The following is a 21018-nucleotide window of genomic DNA, read 5'->3' on the forward strand; positions in this document are numbered from 1 at the left end:
GAAGGGGCTCTTGGAGGGAATTTGAGAATCATCATCATCATCATCATAGGCAGTTCCTTGGAATCAAGGAAGACTTGCTTCCACTTCTGAAGTAAGTTCGTTGGTGGCTGAACAGTCCAAAATGAGAGCCACAGACTCTGTCACAGGTGGGACAGATAGTCGTTGAGGGAAGGGGTGAGTGGGACTGGTTTGCCGTACGCTCTTTCCACTGCGCTTGATTTCTGCACGCTCTCGGCATTGAGACTCGAGGTGCTCAGCGCCCTCTCGGATGCACTTCCTCCACTTAGGCCGGTCTTGGGCCAGGGACTCCCAGGTGTCAGTGGGGATGTTGCACTTTATCAGGGAGGCTTTGAGGGTGTCCTTGTAGCATTTCCGCTGCCCACTTTTGGCTTGTTTGCCATGAAGGAGCTCCGAGTAGAGCACTTGCTTTGGGAGTCTCGTGTCTGGCATGTGGACTATGTGGCCTGCCCAGCGGAGCTGATCGAGTGTGGTCAGTGTTTCAATGCTGGGGATGTTAGCCTGAATGAGGACGCTGATGTTGGTGCGTCTGTCCTCTCGGAATTTGTAGGATCTTGCGGAGACATCGTTGGTGATATTTCTCCAGCAACTTGAGGTGTCTACTGTACATGGTCCATGTATCTGAGCCATACAGGAGGGTGGGTATTACTACAGCCCTGTAGACCATGAGCTTGGTGGCAGTTTTGAGGGCCTGGTCTTCAAACACATTTTTCCTCAGGCGGTCGACGGCTGCACTGGCGCACTAGAGGCAGTGTTGGATCTCATTGTCGATGCATGCTCTTGTTGATAGGAGGCTCCCGAGATATGGGAAATGGTCCACGGTGTCCAGGGCCGCGCCGTGGATCTTGATGACTGGGGGACAGTGCTGTGCGGTGAGGACAGGCTGGTGGAGGACCTTTGTCTTACGGATGTTTAGCGTAAGGCCCATGCTTTCGTACGCCTCAGTAAATACGTCAACTATGTCCTGGAGTGCAGCCTCTGTACGTGCGCAGATGCAGGCGTCGTCCTTGTACTGTAGCTCCACGACAGAGGTTGGGGTGGTCTTGGATCTGGAGAGGGCACAGGTTCCCACTGGTTCTGTAGTTTAGTTCCACTCCAGCGGGGAGCTTGTTGACTGTGAGGTGGAGCATGGCGGTGAGAAAGATTGAGAAGAGGATTGGAGCAATGACGCAGCCCTGTTTGACCCCGGTCTGGACGTGGATTGGGTCTGTAAGGATGAAGGGGCTCTGGAGGGAATTTGAGAGTAGGGTCTAGGTAACTGAAACCTCTGCTGCCAATGATGGGGCACAGTAAGAAATTGATGCACAAAATGCCAGAGTTGGAAGAGGGGATGCAAATGTGGCAAAGGTTACAGAGATGCATTGGGGAGAGGCGATCAAGTGATTTGAAAATGAAGAAATGGATTTAACATTGGGGAATAGGGAGCCGCAAGGGTCCATCAAGGAACTGCCCCATTATCTTACAAGTGATTGGGGAACCAAGCTCACTCGAAGAGGAGCAGGTGATAAACTGCTGAAAGACTGTTTGCTGGGCTATCCGTCGATGGTATTTTTGGCAGGTGAGTCTAAGAACTACTCGGAGCTTTTAAGACATGCCAGCATAATTTGTGGCCAATTTCCAAAATGGGCATGAAAGGAAGGATCTCTTTCAAAGACACTTTTCAGGCCATGATGAAACCTGCTACAACAGCTCTTTCATGGCACCACACTCTGGGCCCAATTTTGGCCATGACTTGCATTAATTTTTTTTGAGTAAGTTTTTTCTGGCATAAGTTTAAAAAATGCCATTTTCCCCTCCAAATTTGCTCCAGAGTAAGTCAGTTAGGTACGATTTTTTTTAAGTTCAGTTTTTTTTTTCAAACGGCTACGTTCCCAGACACTTAAACCGGTTTTGACCACTTTGGCCAGCTAAAACTTACCCGAAATCGACTTAGGTCAGCGTATGTGGCCAGCTCTGAAAAACCTTGCGGGCAGTTAAGAAATTGGCGTAGGTTAGTACATTTAAAGCACCAAGACTTACAAAGCACTAAAAAAACAACAAAAATAAGCATTCAATAACAAATAAAAAAATAGAAGGAAGCTGAGGACCTGCACCGAGACTTACAGAGCACTAAACAAAGCACCAAAAGTAATAAGTAATCAATCAATAACAAATAAAAAATAGTAGTCCTACCTTTATGCCAGAATCAAGTTTTTTTTAAAGTCCCCCCTCCCCCCATCAAAACACTCTTTCTCCCCCTGCAAAAAAACTCTCCTCCCCCCACCCCCCAAAATCAAAATTCTCAAGCACAACCATCAATGAATAAAAAATAAAACTGAAGTCCTACCTCAGCTCGGGAACTCAGCGGGCCAGCCGGTGTGGGAGGCCACTCGGCCGGGGATAGGGTGCGGCGAGATTGGGGCGTCCCTTCGGCCGGGGATAGGGGCTGCGAACATCGGGTCCTGCTCACAGCCCGCAGGACACGCTGGGAGGGCAGGAGCATGCGCGCAGACTTCACTGCGCATGCGCGCAGGTGCCGGCACTGTTTTCAGTGCTAGCCTGTTGCTCCGCCCTCCACTTCACAATGCACGCCACGCTGAGACTCCGGGAACTCGAAGAGTGGCCAGGATGGGGGCGATTTTTTTCCGGCGCCGTTTCCAGCGCGCAAAGTCGCTGCACTTAAGGAAGTACGTTGAAAAAAGGTGTTGGGCAAAATTGAGCCCAAGGTTTCTTAACCCCAAACCCCAGAACATTTATCTACTCCTTGTGGGTATCAAGTCAAGGATCTTTTAGCTTCACTCTTCATCTAGTCTCTCAGCAGTGATTCACTGAATATTTCTCACTCATGGGCATCCTGGATGGCTAGTCACCTACAGCTGTTCAAGTTGAAAGGCGAGTTACCCTCTTTCTTTGATGAGAACACCCCAAAGTTTTGAGGAATAATCCAATGCCCGCATGATGTCTACACTGTCCACCAAGATCAACAAACTGCTAGAATTGGGCACAATTGAAAGTGTCTGAGAGAATTGGTTTCTGCTCCAATTATCTCATAATTCCCTAAAACACATTTTCTGAAGTAGTTCATGCCTTGGATTGCAGGTAGGGTGGGGCAAATGATAAATGTAGTCCACAACTTGGTTTTATATGTAACTGAAAAGTATGAACCACAATCCACCTAAAGTTCTTTGGAAGGGAGTTGGAAAGTAGTTCAAACCAACCAGCAGAAAGCTTTTCTAGCTGTAATCAAGGTTACTGTCTCCACAGTCAGCAAAAAGGTTTCTATGGTACTTGACCCGATGGCAGCTTCGTTGTTCCCAATGCTTATCTGTTTATGAAGTTGCTTCAGTTGAACCTGCTGAGCTAGTGATCCCTCCGAGAGCGCTCTTTTATCAGCCAGCGAGGATGAACAGATCTCAGCTCGAGATACCACACTGGTCACAAGAGAGCAATACTTAGCTAGTTAACTCCCTTATGACAGCCTCCCCCACAATTGCTGGTGGTAACAGGGGAGAATGACCTCAGCAATTCCTGGTGTATTCCAGCTCATTTGGACATCCAGTTTAGCCCAGTGAACTAATGTAATATCAAGCAGCATCATATTTAATCTGAGCCTAGTAGGGCGCTGAATATATAGAGAAAACAGCCAAGCTAGATTTCAACTTCACAAGAGCTGTCTTTCATAGTCATGCTTTTAAGCTGGGGCAAAGCAAATCTGCCTCAAAAGGCACGAGTCCTGTGAGTCGGATACATCCTGGTAGGACTGTCACTACAGAAAACGACTTTGACTCTTTCCTGCGGCAGTAAACTTGCAGTATATATTTTGCATTGATGAGGGATGACCCCTTTGAATTAGCAAAGTCTACTCTGGACAGGTTTATTTTGGCTACATTACACTCAGCTCCTCACGTGGAGACAAGAACATTCTTAACACAATAGCAGCCATGGCGTCATTCATTTAAAAAAAAATAAGATCTAGCTATAAATTCATATGAAATTATACAATATAGAAACTTTTTACAAGCCAACTTTAAACTACAATGATCCCATTCCATCATAAGAACATAAGAGCAGGAATAGACCATTTGGCACCTTGAGCCTACTCTGCCATTCAATAAGATCATGCTGATTTGATCTTGGCCTCAACTCCACTGCCCTGCCTGCTCCCTATAACCTTTGACTCCCTTATTGTTCAAAAATCTATCTATTTCCACCTTAAATATATTCAATGACCCAGCCTCCAGCTCTCTGGGGTGGAGAGTTCCAAAGATTCACAACCCTCTGAGAGAAGGAATTCCTCCTCATCTTTCTTTTAAATGGGCGACATCTTATTCTGAAACAAGGCCACCTAGTTCTAGATTCCCCCATGAGGGGAAACATTCTCTCTGCATCTACCCTATTAAGCCCCCTCATAATCTTATACATTTCGATAAGATCACCTCTCATTCTTCTAAACTCCAATGAGTATAGGCACAACCTGCTCAACATAAGACAACCCCTTTATAGAAACATAGAAATTTAGCGCAGAAGGAGACCATTTCGACCCATCGTGTCCGCGCCGGCAGACAAAGAGCCACATGGCCCTCGGTCAGCAGCCCTGAAGGTCACATATAAACCTACGAACTATGAACTATGTCGGAAAGGCAAAGAGCATCTGGCCCAACCAGTCCGCTCCACACAACTGCCCTCCTGCACCACAACATTCTACACTCCACCCCAACCGGAGCCATGTGATTTCCTGGGAGAGGCAAAAAAACAGAAAAAACCCAGGCCAGTTGGGGGAAAAAATCTGGGAAAATTCCTCTCTGACCCATCCAGGCGATCACCCTGGCTGTATTCGATTCCCTGCAGTACTTACCATCGTATCTGCGCCAGCCAACAAGAGCTTATCCAGTCTAGTCCCACTTACCAGCTCAAGATCCGTAACCCTGCAGGTTACGGCACTTCAAGTGCCCATCCAAGCACCTTTTAAATGTGGTGAGGGTTTCTACATCCACCATCCTTCCAGGCAGCGAGTTATTATTTTTATTTTTATTTTAATTTTAATTTTATTATTATTCATCTCACAAATCAATCTGGTGAACCTTCTCTGAACTGCCTCCAATGTAAGTATATCCCTCCTGCGGAAGGAGCAGCATGGCAGCATACCATTTTAAGGAGCAGCACGTGCTGGAGCAGGCGAGCAACAGCAGTGAAAAGAGACATCACCAAGGTCAGGTTGGTGATTGGAGGGTGGGCAGGTACAGCAGGAGTGGCGAGAGATTGTAGAGGGACATGATCGGGGCCCAGGAGGGATGCGAGTTCAGGGCCCAGAAGAGGCGAGGGCCCAGGGGCAGCATGGGCCAGCCCACACTGTGATATGTGTGCGCACTAGGTCCGTGCAGCAGAGCAGGTCTCTCGTCGTCTTGGTTAATCCTTGACACTAAGTTGGGTGGTAGTGTGAGCTGCGAGGAGGATGCTATGAGGCTGCAGAGTGACTTGGATAGGTTAGGTGAGTGGGCAAATGCATGGCAGATGAAATAAAATGTGGATAAATGTGAGGTTATCCACTTTGGTGGTAAAAACAGAGAGACAGACTATTATCTGAATGGTGACAGATTAGGAAAAGGGGAGGTGCAACGAGACCTGGGTGTCATGGTACATCAGTCATTGAAGGTTGGCATGCAGGTACAGCAGGCGGTTAAGAAAGCAAATGGCATGTTGGCCTTCATAGCGAGGGGATTTGAGTGCAGGGGTAGGGAGGTGTTGCTACAGTTGTACAGGGCCTTGGTGAGGCCACACCTGGAGTATTGTGTACAGTTTTGGTCTCCTAACTTGAGGAAGGACATTCTTGCTATTGAGGGAGTACAGCGAAGATTCACCAGACTGATTCCCGGGATGGTGGGACTGACCTATCAAGAAAGACTGGATCAACTGGGCTTGTATTCACTGGAGTTCAGAAGAATGAGAGGGGACCTCATAGAAACGTTTAAAATTCTGACGGGTTTAGACAGGTTAGATGCAGGAAGAATGTTCCCGATGTTGGGGAAGTCCAGAACCAGGGGTCACAGTCTGAGGATAAGGGGTAAGCCATTTAGGACCGAGATGAGGAGAAACTTCTTCACCCAGAGAGTGGTGAACCTGTGGAATTCTCTACCACAGAAAGTAGTTGAGGCCAATTCACTAAATATATTCAAAAGGGAGTTAGATGAAGTCCTTACTACTCGGGGGATCAAGGGGTATGGCGAGAAAGCAGGAATGGGGTATTGAAGTTGCATGTTCAGCCATGAACTCATTGAATGGCGGTGCAGGCTAGAAGGGCTGAATAGCCTACTCCTGCACCTATTTTCTATGTTTCTATGTTTACTGGACCAAGACCTAGCTCCGTCAAGCCCGTGTGGTGGCTGGTGTGCAACGGTCACCACACGTTAAAAAAAATCCAAGCAGAGGCATCTTCCGCCCTTCAAGATTTAGTTCGGACCTGGAATTTTAGGTCCATCATTGAAACACGTGAACTTTTTGACGTGGAAGCAAGTCATCCTCAATTCGAGGGACCGATGATGATGATCCCTCCTTAAATAAGGAGAACAAAACTGTACCCCGTACTCAGTTGTGGTCTCACCAACGCCCTGTACAGTTGTAGCAAGACTTCCCCACTTTTATACTCCATCCCACTTGCAATAATTCCAACATTCCATTTGCCTTCCTAATTACTTGCTGTACCTGCATGCTAACTTTTTGTGTTTCATGTACAAGGATCCCCAGATCTCTCTGTACCGCAGCATTTTGTAATCTCTCTCCATTGAAGTAATTAAAAAAAAAAAATTTCCTACTGTTATGTATATAAACCTGTAAATACCATGCCTAACCACCAAAGAGCTTATCCCCTGGAGTCCCAAGGGATCCCACAATCCTTTGGGAGCACCTGTATATAAGGAGGCCTCACAGGCTGGAGAGGCACTCTGAGATCTGTAATAAAGGACTACGGTCACACCTTATGTTAGATCTCTTAATTTCCAATTAAATACGAACTCCGATTGTAGTTTTAATGTAACTTTATTCTGGCAGCAGCAACAAGTTCTTGGTTTTAAGCCAGGCCTTTGTCCTTCTGAGACCACATGGCCAAAATGGCTGTACTTATTCCTGGTTCAATTTACAGAAAAGAACTCGCCTTCTTTGACCTTATTGGCTCAATTGATAGTCTTTTAACCTTTAATTGGCTCGCTACCCAAGGTCCTAAAATGTCAAGTTGATTGATGACTTAATGCAACATGTTGAGTTGCACGTAGCAGCTTTGACTTGGGGGTCTGTGAATTTTGCAGCCTGTTTGAATTCTCTATCAATCCCCCCTTTGATTCTTTCACAAACTGAATCATAAAACATCAGCTATCACTGGTTAAACATTCTACAAAATAATTTCATACATGTTAATAGAGTTTCCTTCTAAAATTTGTTGATGTGTTTTGCCACATGTCCGGACTAGTAACTTCCACACAAATTTACACCAACCCGAATTCCATCGTGGCCACAATAGAAGTCTGGTTTTAGTAGGTTAATTAATCTTATTCCAATTTAATCCAAATCAATATCTTAATTCAACCAGTAAACAACCTTCCCTTAAGCATAACATACCCCTGTGCCATGTACAGACGGTCTGCTGGGACCTGCAAGGTGTCTCACATGCAGGACAGCAGCTACAGCCGCCTGATTGCAACAACATTTAATCAACATAAACAAACAATATAAAAGTAAAATAATTACAACGAATAGAATTAAATCTTCCACCAATGAAGTTCCTATTGAACCTAGCCATTCAGTGGCTCCGCTCCACAAAGTGAATGGGGGTTGCTTATATGTGCAACACTCAGTTCCGAGTAGGGCGCAAGTACCTCCCTTTTCAGAATTCTGGGAGCAGTTACTATAACTCCCTTGCTACCCTACTATTTCCCTTTGGTGCAGAGGGTCAGCTAGTAAGAAGTAGGCCTATGCTTAGAATACCTACAATCAGTAATACAGTAAATTTATACATTTTGGCAAAAAGTAATTGTCCTTATTAGATTTCAGCTTCAGTTACGGGTGCTCGTTTAACATGTGAAGCGTGGATCCAGGCTTTCTTTCCTTGGACTTTAACAGCTGCCTGGGTGGCCAATAACACTTGATAAGGTCCCTCCCACTTGGCACCCAAAGGTTCTTTATGCAACTTTTTCACATACACCCAGACTCCCGGGATGATGTTGTGTCCTCCTTCGGGTGGATTACCCCAAGCTGCCGATACCTGTCGAGAAACAGAACTAATAGCATTGGTTAGGTTCTGACAGTATGATAACAAAGTGTCGCTCATTAAGTGAACATCAGCTTTCCGTAAATCAATAGTTCCTGGCAGTGATATGGGTCTTCCTGTTATAATTTCAAATGGGCTTAGACCTGTAGTTCTGTTCGGGGTTGCCCTAATGCTACATTGCACTATTGGTAGTGCCTGGGGCCATGGTGTTCCTTCTTGGTGATATTTGCCAAGCTGTTGTTTCAGAGTTCGATTCATTCACTCTACTTGTCCTGATGATTGTGGATGATAAGGACAGTGTAAATCTCACGTAATGTTCAGTAACCTACAGACTTCTTGGCAGACAGCACCTGTGAAGTGTGTTCCCTGATCTGAGTCAATGCTACCCGGGACTCCCCATCGGGAATGTAATCCTTACACAAGACCTTTGCAGTGTGATTGGCTGTGGCTCTTTTAGTTGGGACAGCTTCTACCCATTTAGAGAATCTGTCGACCATAACAAGAATGTTAGTGTATCCTTGGCATGAAGGAAGAGATTTATAATCAACCTGCAGATGCTGGAATGGTCTGACAGGGGCAGGGGGCCTCAGTTGGGGCATTACCCTGATGGGTCCAGAATTATTTTTCTGGCAGACCACACAACGGTCTGCTACCAGCTGGGCATGTTTTTTAAATCCCCGACCCCACCAGCTTTTCTGGAACCGTGCCGTCATCTGTTGTGAGGCCAAGTGTCCCCACGAGTGGATCTGTTGGGCTAAAAAAGGCATAAGCGCTTGTGGCGCGACTGGCTTGTCGGTAACTCTTTGTCTCCAGACACCATCTTCGCATAGCTTAATTCCTGCCTCAATCCATGTCCATTTTTCCTCTCTGGAGCACTCTCCTTGCATTGTTTGAAGGTCTCGTGTCAGAGTCCTGAGTGCTTTCAATCTGCACATCTGTGTTGGTTCTTCTGGGGAAACGCCCTGTGAGGCGGCATCTTTAGCTGTCTGGTCGGCTAGGGCATTTCCCTGTGCTTCCGTGGTATTTTCCTTGGTATGGGCTTTACACTTCAGGATGGACACTTCCTGAGGTAATTGTATGGTTTCTAGTAAGTCTCGGGCTTCTTTTCCATTTCGGATAGGTGTACCAGCAGCAGTGAGGAATCCCCTTTTCCGCCATAACAGACCAAAGTTGTGAGTGACTCCAAAAGCAGAACGCGAATCTGTGTAGACATTAGCTATCTGTCCTTCTGCTATTCGACATGCTTCTGACAGGGCCCGTAACTCGGCCTGTTGTGCTGACGTTCCTGAGGGTAAACATCCTTTTGCCACTACCTCATACAAGGTTGTAACTGCCCATCCTGCTTTTCTGGTACCATTGTCAACAAAGGAGGAACCATCTGTAAACAGGATGAGGTCTGGGTTGTGCAGAGGCTCCTCTGCTGCTAAGGCTGCTTCTTCTGTTTCTTTTAAAATCTCCACGCAGTCATGCTCTTCACATTCTCCCCTCTCTTGCTCCCTCGATTCTGACATCGGGAGCATAGTTGTGGGATTAACCGGGCTAGCCCGGACGATATGGAGATTAGGAGCTTCCAAAACTGCTGTCCAGCGGGTCCACCTAGCTGCCGTCACCTGAGACATTCTATTCATAGACAGCAAAGCGTGTATGGTGTGGGGAGACTTGACAATCAGCTTTTGGTCGAGGACTAGACCCGCAGTGATCATTACCGCTCGATATGTAGCTTCCATGGCCCTTAGGCAACTTCCCCATCCGAGGACTACCGCATCCAGTTTTGCCGAATAATAGCCAATAGATCTTTGTCGATCCCCATGTTCTTGTGTCCGTATAGCTATCATATATCCTTCTTTCTCATGGACAAACAGGGTAAATGTCTTACCACTGTCGAGGATTCCAAGAGCCGGTGCCGAACACAAAGCCTTTTTTAAACTCAGGAAGGCCTCTTGCTGTTCCTTCGTGAGGGTGATGGCTTCTTTAGAGGCACGTTTCCCCTTTAAGATACCATTCAATGGCTGAGCAAGCTGTGTGAAGGAGTCAATCCAATTTCTGTTAAAGTTACACAATCCCAAAAAAGACCTTAGTTCCTGAATAGTGGTGGGTTTTTTAGCAGCCCAAATGGCTGCAGTTCTATCCTGGGTAAGTTCTCTCTTTCCTTGTGAAATCTTTTGTCCCAGGTATACAACCTCTTCTTGGGATATTTGTGCTTTGTCGATGCTGGCTTTATGTCCTTTCAGCCGAAGGTGGTCCAGCAAAGCTCTTAAATCTTGTTCATATTGTTCTTCTGTGTGTGAAGCTAGCAGGATATCGTCTACATATTGGATGACTGTGGATGACAGGGGAGGTAATTCTCGCAAATGGCTTTGTAAAGCCATGTGGAATACCGTAGGGCTGTTGTGGAAATCCTGCGGTAAACGGGTCCAAGTATACTGTTATCCTTGGACCGTGAAAGCAAACCACTGTCGAACCTCCGGTGCCAGAGGCACCGACCAAAATCCGTTGGCCATATCTATAACCGAGAAATATTTATGTTCCGGTTTGAGGGCATTAAAAATGGTGGAGGGATCTGCGACCAAAGGAGCTTTTTGATCAATACACTGGTTAGCTTTCCTATAATCGACAGTCAAATGCCAAGTCTCATTAGATTTCTGTACCGGCCATCCGGGGCTATTGGAGGAGATATGCGTTTTAATAAGCACCCCTTGTTTCTCCAATTGCTGAATAACCGGTAAGATTCCCGCAATGGCAGTTGGACTGATGGGATACTGTTTAATGCATGGAGGCTTGGTCCCGGTAAATGACGCAGGCTCCATCTGGAGTAGGCCACAATCGTTCTTATCTTTAGCCTATATTGGGTGTTCCTTCAATTCTTCTTTCTTCAAAGTTCTAATTGACCATGTCACCCGACCATCCTCGAAATGCAACGATGAATCTACTTGGATTAGAACATCCATTCCCAAAAGGGGTTGATCTACTGGGCCTATCCAGACTGGCGTGGTTAGTTCATGTGGACCCAGCCCTATAAGTACTGGTGTTGTCCTTTTAACTTCCATTTTATGGCACCCAACTCCACAGGCTGTACGTGCCCTACCATGCAACGGCAAAAAGTCTCCATATTGTAGGGGTAAGCATGTTAATTCCGCCTCTGTGTCTAAAAGACAGTCCACATCCTTATCATCCACCCTCACAGTTATATATAGCCCATCCTCCCTTTGTTGTATTAGTGCGAGGAGGGGGGCCAGGGTGGGCTCTAATCGTTTTTTGCTATCCCAAGTAACTCCTTCAGTTGTTGCATTGTCAGTCGCTTAAATGCTTCTATGAGGTCATTATCTTGTGACAAGCCTGGTTTGTTGGCTGAATTGTATCCCTGGCTGCGTCCTCTTCCCCTGCCGCGACCTTGCTGTCTTGCCCTGCACGTCTTGGCCCAGTGACCTTCTTTCCCACAATAATGACATTTTCTGGGTAATTTTCCGAATGACTGTTTATCGGAATCCTGGGATTTCCATCCCATAGCCTGTACAGCTCGGACTTTAGCTCCCATATCCCGATCTAATTGGTTACATTGATCCACCAATGCTGCAAAGGTAGTTCCTCTACCTTCCCAGCCCGGTAACACTACCTTAAGCATTTTGGACAGTTCTGGCTTTAGACCTGCCACGAAAGCTGCTTTCAGGGGTCCAAACACTTGTTCATCCATTTCCTCATCTGTATTATTCATACCCGAATATTCTAGCCACGTGCATCTAAACCGCTTGTCATACTCCAGGACCTCCTCTGTACCTTTCTGTTGGCAGGCTGCAATTTTTCCCCAGTCTGTCTTAGCTGGACTGAAGGCTTGCAGCCAGTGTTTAATGGTCTCCCACCCTGCGTTTAATTCTTACTCATCCTGCCCCAAAGCTTCTTCTACCTTGTCCTGCAATTTTCTTCCCCGTGTTTTTGGCACCATTATGGTCAAAATTTGCACTCCGTCCCAGGGATGAAGTTGATATATATTTCTTAAGCGGTCCAATTGGTTCCACGTTTTCACTCCCCCTTTCTTTGGATTGGGCAATTCCTTGGACCATTTATCAATTTTCTCTGGGTCTGCCGGATCATGAACTAAATATTCTGCAGACACCCCTTTCCTTGTTTTTTTTGGTTCCGCCCTCATCCGCAGTCTCTTCTGATTTGACTACAACTCGTCTTTTTTTAAAAGGGGCAAAGCACACCCCTTATTCGTCATCCTTCGACCCTGTATCGTCAGAGGATTCAGAATCCGTATCTATTCCTTGGTCGTGTCTTCGCGCTTGCACTTTTAATTTATCCAAACATGGGTACCCTGGGAATTGATCAATACATTTTCCTTTTCCTATTACTGTCTCTTGACCTAATGATTTTTTCCATTCTTTAATTTCACCTTTAAGATCTTTAACTTCCGCTTCCGACTTTTCAAGTTCAAATCTTGTCTGTCGCAGCTGTGCACAAACTGCTTGCAACTTGTCCCTTGAACTGGTCAGTTCTCGATCATGTTGGGAACGCATTATAATTTCATTCCGGTTTCGGATCTGGCCCATAACGGCTCGGGACCATCTAGTTCGCTCTTTATTTTTCATACAGGTCGTTTTTCCCCAGACCCTTTTAATCTTGTCCAAGGACCATTGTCCTTTGGAGGTACTGTATTTTTGTTCGATCTTAATATAGGTTTTAGATAAGTTGAATTGTTGCTCTATGTATTCTTTCAACTGTTGGAGGATTTCATCTATCGAAACCTCAGGTGGTGCCCGCCTGCCTTTAACAGTTGTAGGCAATTCTTTGCTCTTATCTCCTGCTGCCATAATACTGATTTCTTTACTGGGGTCTCGAGTCGGAGGCTTTCCAGCCGATCAGTAGGTCGGTGATTAATTAACTAACACACCGCCAAAGTTAGACGTCTATGGGACCTCGAGCCGACTACCAACCGGAGGGTTCGCAAACCGGAGGCTTTCGGAATCGCGTAGAAGGAGAAGCGAATTTAGACTTTTGACTGAGGACTTTTATAAAGAGGAATCCTTACCTCAGTATGTATTTCCGATGTCCAAAATTCAGTTTCTTCCCTCAGCGATTGTGTTCGTGACACCAAAATTGTTAGATCTCTTAATTTCCAATTAAATATGAACTCCGATTGTAGTTTTAATGTAACTTTATTCTGGCAGCAGCAACAAGCTCTTGGCTTTAAGCCAGGCCTTTGTCCTTCTGAGACCACATGGCCAAAATGGCTGTACTTATACCTGGTTCAATTTACAGAAAAGAACTCTCCTTCTTTGACCTTATTGGCTCAATTGATAGTCTTTTAACCTTTAATTGGCTCGCTACCCAAGGTCCTAAAATGTCAAGTTGATTGATGACTTAATGCAACATGCTGAGTTGCACATAGCAGCTTTGACTTGGGGTCTGTGAATTTATGCAGCCTGTTTGAATTCTCGATCACCTTACTTTGAGCTTGCAGTATCTAGTCTGACTCTTTATTCAAGACATAACACCTACCAAAGTGGATAACCTCACATTTTCCCACATTATACTCCATCTGCCAAATTTTTGCCCACTCACTAAGCCTATCTATATCCCTTTGCAGATTTTTTGTTTCTTTTTCACAACTTGCTTTCCCACTATCTTTGTATCATCAGGAAATTTGGCAACATTACACTCGGTCCCTTCATCCAAGTCATTAATATAGATTGTAAATAGTTGAGGCCCTCGCACTGATCCCTGTGGCACCCCACTAGTTACAGTTTGCCATCCTGAAAATGATCCATTTATCCCGACTCTCTGTTTTCTGTTAGTTAGCCAATCCTCTATCCATGCTAATATGTTACCCCCAACCCCAGGAGCTCTTATCTTGTGCAATAACCTTTTACGTGGCACCTTATCGAATGCCTTCTGGAAATCCAGATACACTGTATATCTACTGGTTCCCCTTTATTCACCATGCTCAAAGACCTTTGGCAAATTTGTCGAACATGATTTCCCTTTCACAAGGGCTTGCAGAAAATGTAGAAAGTTTTGTATAATGGTGTTATACAAAATTGATTGCCATACTTCACACAACACCCCTCACACTGGAGTACCTCCAGCATTTGTTTAAATATCTTCTCTATTTGTGTTCATTATAGGGGTTATTTTGGTCATGCCCATTGGTTTGTAAGAGATTCACCTGTTGGTGTTCTGCTTCAAGCAAGCTATTGGATATTGAGCCCTGATAGACTGTCCCTTGTCTCCAATTAGAACCTTAATTTACCTTTCACAAATTAATGTACACGCTATTTGATCCTTTTATTTGTGACTGAATTTCTTGTATAGAAATCAACACTGTTGTAAGCTTAGTTTAATTTAACCAGGTAATGCTTTGGATTCACCTGGAGCTGCTTTCAAAAGTTATTTCTCTATTTGATTTGAGCCAAGATATTGTTGTCCCATTGTTTGATCCAATGTGAAATCTACTGGAAGTGAAATAGCATTTCATTTATGCTTGTAGAGTTCTAAATTGCTCTGTTCCTACTAAGTTGTTGAAGAAGTTTTGCTGTAGTTTCCTATGGTTCAAAGATCCAAAGCAAACTGGGGGCCAAGCAGCAGATAGTGAAGTGAATGGTTAAGTGCACCCTGCATTTCTGTCTCATCCTGCAGACAACAAGCCCAAGGAGCAGGTTCCACCCATTCCACAGCTGCTTCCTGGGCATTGCTCAATCATAGAAGCATTAGAATTAAAATATGAAATTTGGCTAAGGCGATTAATATTCAAATAGGTTTTCCCTTTTTATCCAATTTAGCCCCAGCTTCAGACTCTGGAAAATTTACATTGCAATCTGTGTTTTGAATAATTGTTAAAGATCTGTTTCTCCTCTAGCTTCCACGGTATTGAAGTGCCTAGATGAGCGTAACATTCCTGAGTGCAATCACACTATTCTTCGCAAACTAGGCATGAAACTCATTCAAAGGTTGGGCCTGACATTTCTGAAGCCGAAGGTTGCTAAATGGAGGTAAGAGCAAGCTGTGAAACTAGGGTCTTCAATCAAAAGTGTGATGCTTGAATTGCACAGCTGATTGATATACAGGGTATCACTGTGTTGTGCCATTGAATGGTTGGTTAGAAATTGATTTTTGCTGATTCCTCACACATGTTGTTCGTTTTGATCCACCCATCAGGAAAAGCACTGAGCAAGGGTAAATCAACCCTGGTTTTTCTTTGCAGTCTTATACAAATTTTGAGTACAAAATACAAATTTTGCATCAAATGTTAAAATATTTTTATTCCTTGAATTTCTACTTTTATATTGGATGTTGACTGTCCGCCCAAAGAGAAAGTATTGAAGTTGGAGACCAGAAAATTTGAACTTATTTTTGGAGTGGGTGGGAGTGTAAAAATGCTGAGCGCATTCCTAGTTCTAACATTTTGCTTGGATTGTAACATCAGGAAGGCCAATGGAATCTTGGCCTTTATTGCAAAGGGGATGGAGTATAAAAGCAGGAAAGTCTTGGTACAGCTATATAAGGTATTGGTGAGGCCACACATACAGTTTTCGTTTCCATATTTACGAAAGAATATACTTGCTTTGGGGGCAGTTCAGAGAAGGTTCACTAGTTGATTCCGGGAATGAGGGGGTTGTCTTATGAGGAAAGGTTGAGTTGGTTGGGCCTCTACTCATTGGAATTCAGAAGAATGAGAGGTGATCTTATCGAAACGTATAAGATTATGAGGGGGCTTGACAAGGTGGATGCAGAGAGGATGTTTCCACTGATGAGGGAGACTAGAACTAGAGGGCATGATCTTAGAATAAGGGGCTGCCCATTTAAAACAGAGATGAGGATAAATTTCTTCTCTGAGGGTTGTAAATCTGTGGAGTTCATTGCCTCAGAGAGCTGTGGAACTGGGATATTGAATAAATTTAAGACAGAAATAGACAGTTTCTTAAACAATAGGAGGATAAGGGGTTATGGGGAGCGGGCGGGGAAGTGGAGCTGAGTCCAAGATCAGATCAGCCATGATCTTATTGAATGGCGGAGCAGGCTCGAGGGGCCGTATGGCCTACTCCTGTTCCTATTTCTTATGTTCTTATGTTATTTTTACCTCAAAGCAATTTATTTTTTATTTTTAGATATCAGCGTGGGAGCAGGTCTTTGGCTTTTAACTTACAAATGGCAGGTAAAGGTCAAGCCATTAACAACATCTCATCTATACAGAAAATGGAATTAAAAACAGCGGATGATAATGATGACGATGATGACTATGATATCCCTGGAGAGATAGAGAATGTAATAGGTGTGTTAATGAAAAGTAAAACATATTATCATGTGCAAATTATTTATGGACTACAACAACCAGCCATATTGGACAGACCAGTTTGGCTTGGGTGTTTGAATAAATGAAGAATATTTAATGAAACAGATTTATTTTTCTGTATTTATTATGTTTGTTGACTTACAAACTTCTGAAATGGAGGAAATTGGGAAGATAAGAATTGATAGATGGACAATAGGCTTTTACTATAAAGATCCTTTCAGAACTCAGGTCTTCAGAGCAGTGCGTAGCTGAGCCATATAGACCAAGAGAGTCCCAGGTTTAGTACCCAACCAGTGCTGAGTTAGCTGATCACAGCGTTAATAGCCATAGGGATGCTACAATTCGCCTCAGGGCCTTTGGGCAAGGAAAGGTAAATTGGGCAGAGTTTCCATTGTTGATTTCAAAACAACACCTTTTGCTAGAAGTGTGTGTGTGAATCTAGGGTGAGAACATGATTGGGCTTGGCTATGTTGCACACTGCAGTTGAACAGCCTGCTGGCAGTCACTGATTGGGCTCACTCCTGAAGAATTGTTACTTGTGAGGTATCAGAGGGCCTTGTGGAGCTATATCTAAGGGGGCAGCACTTTCAGGAGGGGAGGGAGAAATCGGTAGAAAATGGAAGAATTTTTTTTTGTGTGAAATTTGTACTTCTTGATGTGAGGGATGTAGGTGCTGGGTATTGGAACACTTATTTCAGGCACACAGTAACATAATCAAGCCCTCGAAGGTTAGGTATAGCACAGTTAGATGAAGAGTTAAGCTCCTAGTACTCTTACTCAATAATGTGCCTCATTCTAAACCTCAGTTCTTACAACTGCACCACTGACAGTTTATGAACTCAGATCAGCCAACCTACCACCTTGGTTTCCATGTGCTGGTTGCTACTTTCTGTTTTTTTTGTAAGGGTGATGGTTGGTGTTGTGTTTTATATATTTCCACAGATAAGTGAGGCAGAAGTTGAAAGTAGCATGATTGTCTCAACACCGCTTATTTATTTGTGTTTGAAGTGGAAGCTATGATACTCTGAATGTGCCAAGTGCCTGCATTTGTTTTTGTCTTTATTACATTGAACACATGAAATAATCCCATATGCATCACGTATATGGAATGGAGATCATGTACCATTGATGATATGATCAGTCGCTGTAGAAAAAATTCTCTTTCCCAACCATCTGTGTTTAATGAGGCTCTTGGTTAGAAAGGTTTTTTCATATATTCTTTTAGAGGGGAGATGCCTTCTTTCAATGAGCACTCTTTTCTCCTTTATTTGTTGCATAAACTTTTGAAATGGTGGGTTTTAATTCCTTGGTGTTGATGTATGTCTATTTTTGTTAATTGCTTCGCCTCCTTTTCCTCTCGCTTGAAGATGTTAATGTCTGCTAGCAGATGACTTCCAGTCTTTTTTTGTGTTCGTCTGGACAGTTAATGTTGTATAATTTAACCAGAGAGGGTCTCGCATCCAAGCCTGTTCTTGTCCTCTGACAATCACACATAGATGGAAATCACGTACCATTGATAATATGATCAATCACAGTGTAGAAGAAATGCTCTTTCCCAAGCCTCTGTGTTTAATGAGGCTCTTGCTGAGAAAGGTTTTTGAATGTATTCTTTTAGAGGGGAGATACCTTCTGTGATTGCGCTCGAGAGGGTACAGAGAGGATTTACGAGGATGTTGCCAGGACTGAAGAATTTTAGATATGAAGAAAGATTGGATAGGCTGAGGTTATTTTCTTTGGAACAGAGGCGGCTGAGGGGAGACCTAATTGAAGTGTGTAAAATTATGAAAGGCCTAGATAGAGTGGATAGGAAGCACCTATTTCCCTTAGCAGAACGGTCAATAACCAGGGGGCATAGATTTAAAGTAATTGGTAGAAGAATTCGAGGGGAGTTGAGAACCTTTTTCACCCAGAGGGTGGTGGGGGTCTGGAACTCACTGCCTGAAAGGGTCACAACCCCTCATTGCATTTAAAAAGTACTTGGATATGCACTTAAAGTGCCGTAACCTACAGGGCTTCGGACCAAGAGCTGAAAAGTAGGATTAGGCTGGATAGCTCTATTTCAGCCGGTCCAGACACGATGGGCCAAATGTCCTCCTTCTGTCTTGTAAATTTCAATGATTCTATGATTCATTGAAGCACACTATCCAGCAGGGGTTTCCTGGATACTGGTGAAGAATATGATAGTACTCGGATTTTCCTCTCCTAGCGCAGAGATGCAGCTCTCCGTAATGCCAAACGAGCTACATCAGTGAGCACCAGGATCAAACCCGGCACTTTCTGGTCTGATTTGTTCAGTTACATGCTGCCTTTACCAGCGGAGCCATTAGAGAAGCTGGAGTTCTTTCTTTCATAACTTGTATGTTATATTTTTGTTTCCTACAAGTGAGTGGTGCATCATTTACTGAACAAAAGCAGTCAGATTTATAAAACTGGTTTAATGCTTAACATCTATACTCGACATTAAAAGGATAAATTCACCTACAACACTTTCGTACTGATTCTCCGATCCCTTTGAGTGCAGCTCCACACTAAGAACGCAGGATTGGTGAACTGGCATGTTAAACGTTTACACTCAGAAAATGAGGTGCTTTTACTTGAATATTTGTGTAAAATGTTTATTAACTTAACATTTGTATGAGAGAGATAATGATTTCTTGTATTTTAAAAATGCTTCATAAATGTGTGAAAATTAACAGAAATTCATGCAATGTAGGGATTGAACTACCATCGCACAATTCACCTGTTGTTGACTTTTTTTGTGACCCTTTTCCAGAACAACTGCTATTTGGATTGAAGGACAAAGATACTATTGTCAGGTGGTCTGCAGCAAAAGGGTAAGTAAATTGCGCTGCATTAGGTGATAATTCCTATTTTATGTTAAGCATTTAATTGTAATTTTGTGGTGATTGTCTCAGATGAGAATACATGGTATTGTAAGAATAATTAACTGATCTAACTGATCTAACTGATGGAAGCAGAGCTTTGTCACACATCAAGCAAGGAAAGTCTCTTATACCCTCTTTTATAAGTTTGGGTAAATAGGGTTTTGCCTTTGGCTTGAGGAAACAGCCTGCATAAGAGATTCTCCTGAATATTCCAGAGAGAAAATAGTATCAGGGATGAGGGATTTCAGTTATGTGGAGAAACTAGAGAAGCTAGTATTTTTCTTCTTAAGGGAGATTTAATAGGCCCAAGTTTCGGAGCAACTAGTTTTTTTTTTGGAGTATCTTAAAAATCGCAATTCTCAACATTTAGGACCCAGGTTTCGGGCCGCGTCTAGAACAGCGCAGCCCCAACCTAGAAGCCCGTTTTTCGCGCCACAAAGTGCGCCTAAAAAAAATTAGCTATTCTCCGGCTCCCTGCAGGCCTTCTGGAGCTGGGCGTGGCGCAGCACGAGCTGTTGGGGGCGGAGCCAGGTCCCTGCGCTGAAAACAGTGCACTACAGTGGGCACGCATGTGCAGTAGCTCCAGGCGCTCAAAACTGTGGAGGGGCTCGAAGCACGCAACCCTGAGCCCTGGCCGAATGGCCTCACTGGGGCTGCGTCGATAAGGCTCCTCCCACGCCCAGCTCCTGCTTCCTCAGGACCGGGATCCGACCCGACTTGACTCCCGCTCCAGCCTCCCCCACCGGACCAACCCGCCCCCCCCCCCCACCCCCGACCTCCGATTCCCCAGCTCCCGAACTCGCCACCCCGACCTCCGCTCCCGATCTCCGCTCCCAACGCCCCCCTCGCTCACGACCCCCGCTGCCGACGCGCGCCCCCCTGCTCCCGATCTCTGCTCTCGACACCCCCCTCTGCTCCTGCCGCCCCCCCCGACCTTCCCCCCGACCGACCTCCGCTCTGGACTCCCCCGCCCGACCTCTACTCCCGACACACACCCCGCCCCCCTCGCCCCCCCCCCCCCCCCCCCCCGGACCTCCCTCTGCTCCCGACATGACCTCCGCCCCCCGCCCCCACCCACCCACGAACAACCTCCCCCCACCGACCTCCGCTCCTGACCACCCCCGACCGACCTCCGCTCCTGACCTCCCTCCTCCCCCCCGACCGACCTCCGCTCCCAACCACCCCTCCCCGACCGATCTCCACTCCCGACCTGACCTCCACTCCCGACCTGACCTCCATTCCTCTCCCGCCCCACCCCGATCGACCTCCCTCCTCCCCCCTGACCGGCTTCTCTCGTCTCCCGCCCCCTTCTCTCCTCCCCCCCCTCCCTTCTCTCCTCCCCCACCTCCCTTCTCTCCTCCCCCACCTCCCTTCTCTCCTCACACCCCCCTCCCTTCTCTCCTCCCTCTCCCCCTTCTCTCCCCCTCCCCCCTTCTCTCCCCCTCCCCCCTTCTCTCCCTCTCCCCCCTTCTCTCCCTCTCCCCCCTTCTCTCCCCCTCCCCCACTTCTCTCCCCCTCCCCCCTTCTCTCCCCCTCCCCCCTTCTCTCCCCCTCCCCCCTTCTCTCCCCCTCCCCCCTTCTCTCCCCCTCCC

At 45.4% G+C, this 21018-nt stretch overlaps 1 protein-coding gene across 1 annotated transcript in view; it reads left to right on the plus strand.

Moving 5' to 3' along the window:
• tbcd (tubulin folding cofactor D) overlaps positions 1-21018 on the plus strand; it is a 400428-nt gene that overhangs the window by 80158 nt on the left and 299252 nt on the right. Inside the window, exons 9-11 of the mRNA XM_070857568.1 lie at positions 15108-15240; positions 16357-16520; positions 19315-19375. Of these exons, the coding sequence (XP_070713669.1) occupies positions 15108-15240; positions 16357-16520; positions 19315-19375 (358 nt within the window). The remainder of the gene's footprint in view (positions 1-15107; positions 15241-16356; positions 16521-19314; positions 19376-21018) is intronic.

The sequence above is a fragment of the Pristiophorus japonicus genome, chromosome 16, assembly GCF_044704955.1.
Source record: "Pristiophorus japonicus isolate sPriJap1 chromosome 16, sPriJap1.hap1, whole genome shotgun sequence".
In the NCBI taxonomy this organism is placed as follows: Eukaryota; Metazoa; Chordata; class Chondrichthyes; family Pristiophoridae; genus Pristiophorus; species Pristiophorus japonicus.